Source organism: Papilio polytes, unplaced genomic scaffold, assembly GCF_000836215.1.
Source record: "Papilio polytes unplaced genomic scaffold, Ppol_1.0 DF821289.1, whole genome shotgun sequence".
In the NCBI taxonomy this organism is placed as follows: Eukaryota; Metazoa; Arthropoda; class Insecta; order Lepidoptera; family Papilionidae; genus Papilio; species Papilio polytes.
The window spans coordinates 5934386-5936126 of NW_013527915.1; the positions used below are offsets into that span (position 1 = coordinate 5934386).

At 28.3% G+C, this 1741-nt stretch overlaps 1 protein-coding gene across 1 annotated transcript in view; it reads left to right on the plus strand.

The window, feature by feature from the left end:
- LOC106109160 (actin-binding protein IPP) overlaps positions 1-395 on the plus strand; it is a 6195-nt gene extending 5800 nt beyond the window's left edge. Inside the window, exon 8 of the mRNA XM_013290565.1 lies at positions 372-395. Coding sequence (XP_013146019.1) covers positions 372-395 — 24 coding nt within the window. The remainder of the gene's footprint in view (positions 1-371) is intronic.
- Positions 396-1741: the final 1346 nt, after the last annotated feature.

Consider the following 1741-nt stretch of genomic DNA (forward strand, 5'->3'; position numbering starts at 1 on the left):
AACACACCTTTCATACGTTTTCTTCAAAAAGAGAGTAGTGTTAATATTTTCAATATACAAATTGTTTATAATAAAGGCGAAACGTATTGCGGGCCAAATGGCTTGAAAAACTTGAATATTTTGTAAATAGATTTACGTGTTTGTAGAGGCTGTCGCAATTATATTGTGCGACAGTTATATATTAAAAAGTAATATGTAAAATAGTATAAAATGTATGTAAACATAGGAGCGTGTATAAACAAGGAGAATGTATGTCGGAAACAAGACTCATTAGCGTACGTCTATTAAGAAAAATTAAAATAAGAATAATTGACAACAGTTATAGATAACAAAAGTACTACTATTTGCATTTAACTTGAAAATGTTGATAGTACAACGCGTACACAATAACATGAGACTTGCGTAGAATGCTTTATTACTTTTTTATATGCGTTCTCGTGTGCGATATTTTTTTTAAGAAAACGTGTTAAACCGCCCAATTGTGAAATTTATAAGGTGTCAGATCATGTTATTGTGTTCTGGTTGATTTTATGTCAAGTTTTTATTTGGAAGAATTCCGGTTTTGTTTTATAAATGTGATAAGTGTACAAAATACATGTATGCGGCTATGTGAATCCCCGCAGTGTTATAACCTTTCATATTGTAGACACGATGCAGCTCATATAATTTAATACCAGTTTATAATGCATTTACCTAGTAGTGATTATAAAATTAACTATAATGACTAATTTTCGATAACTAAAACTGTCCAACAAATATTCGAGGTTTTTTACATTTTTATATGTTTGTCATACTGCCAAAATCCTAAAATCTTGTAAATAAATCATTTCTTGTAATACTTAATTGCTATGACTGTATGAAGTGAGTTACTTCCCAAACACTGTCGCGAAATTGTTGCCGTCTCACTTGTTCTTCTATCAAAAGACTGAGACAACAATATAATAGCGTTTGTAGCGGTGTTTCGGAATTAGTAACTATTATAGTGTATGCCTGCTCTTTCAAACGTGATAGACAGAGATAGAGACAACGGCCATCGCGACCTCTATTGGATAGATATGAAACTTCATATTGCCTCATTGCAAATATCATTAAAAATTCAAACTATATAATTTTGTATATTTGTTAATATAGTTAATAAGTTACATTCATAATAGTATTATAAATACAACAGTTATTGTTAGCGGTATATAGGTAAAGCCGCGGGTACAATTTAGTTTAGGAACATGTAAAATTATTCGTTAGTGAGCACATTTTTACTATCAAGTTATTTCCCTTGAACTATTTGTATGTTGTTTATTGCAAAATAATTAACTTATCTACATCCTATGGAAAATGTGATAACAGTTTATACATTTTACACAAAAGTCTGGTTATTTCGGCCCAATTGGCAATGGGCTAAATCAACAAACTATTCAGTAACTAAACTTCAGTTGTCTATCAAATCATGTGATGCAAATAAATGTTAAAATATAAGCATGTTGAAATGAATTAGGTTTCGTTTGTGATAATGTACAAAGAAATTATACATTTATATAATAATGTTTAATGGTTAAGTTTTATGTTATTTTAGATATTATCTCAAATCTACAATTAATATATGTTTTATATCAATAAAGTGCACTGATAATCTTTTATATTTTTTGTATTTTATTGTAAAATCAAATTTCAAACATTTTCAAAAGTTGAGTAGATGAAAAAAACAAAGCATTAACATTTATTTTTAAAATGCAATAAATTAAAA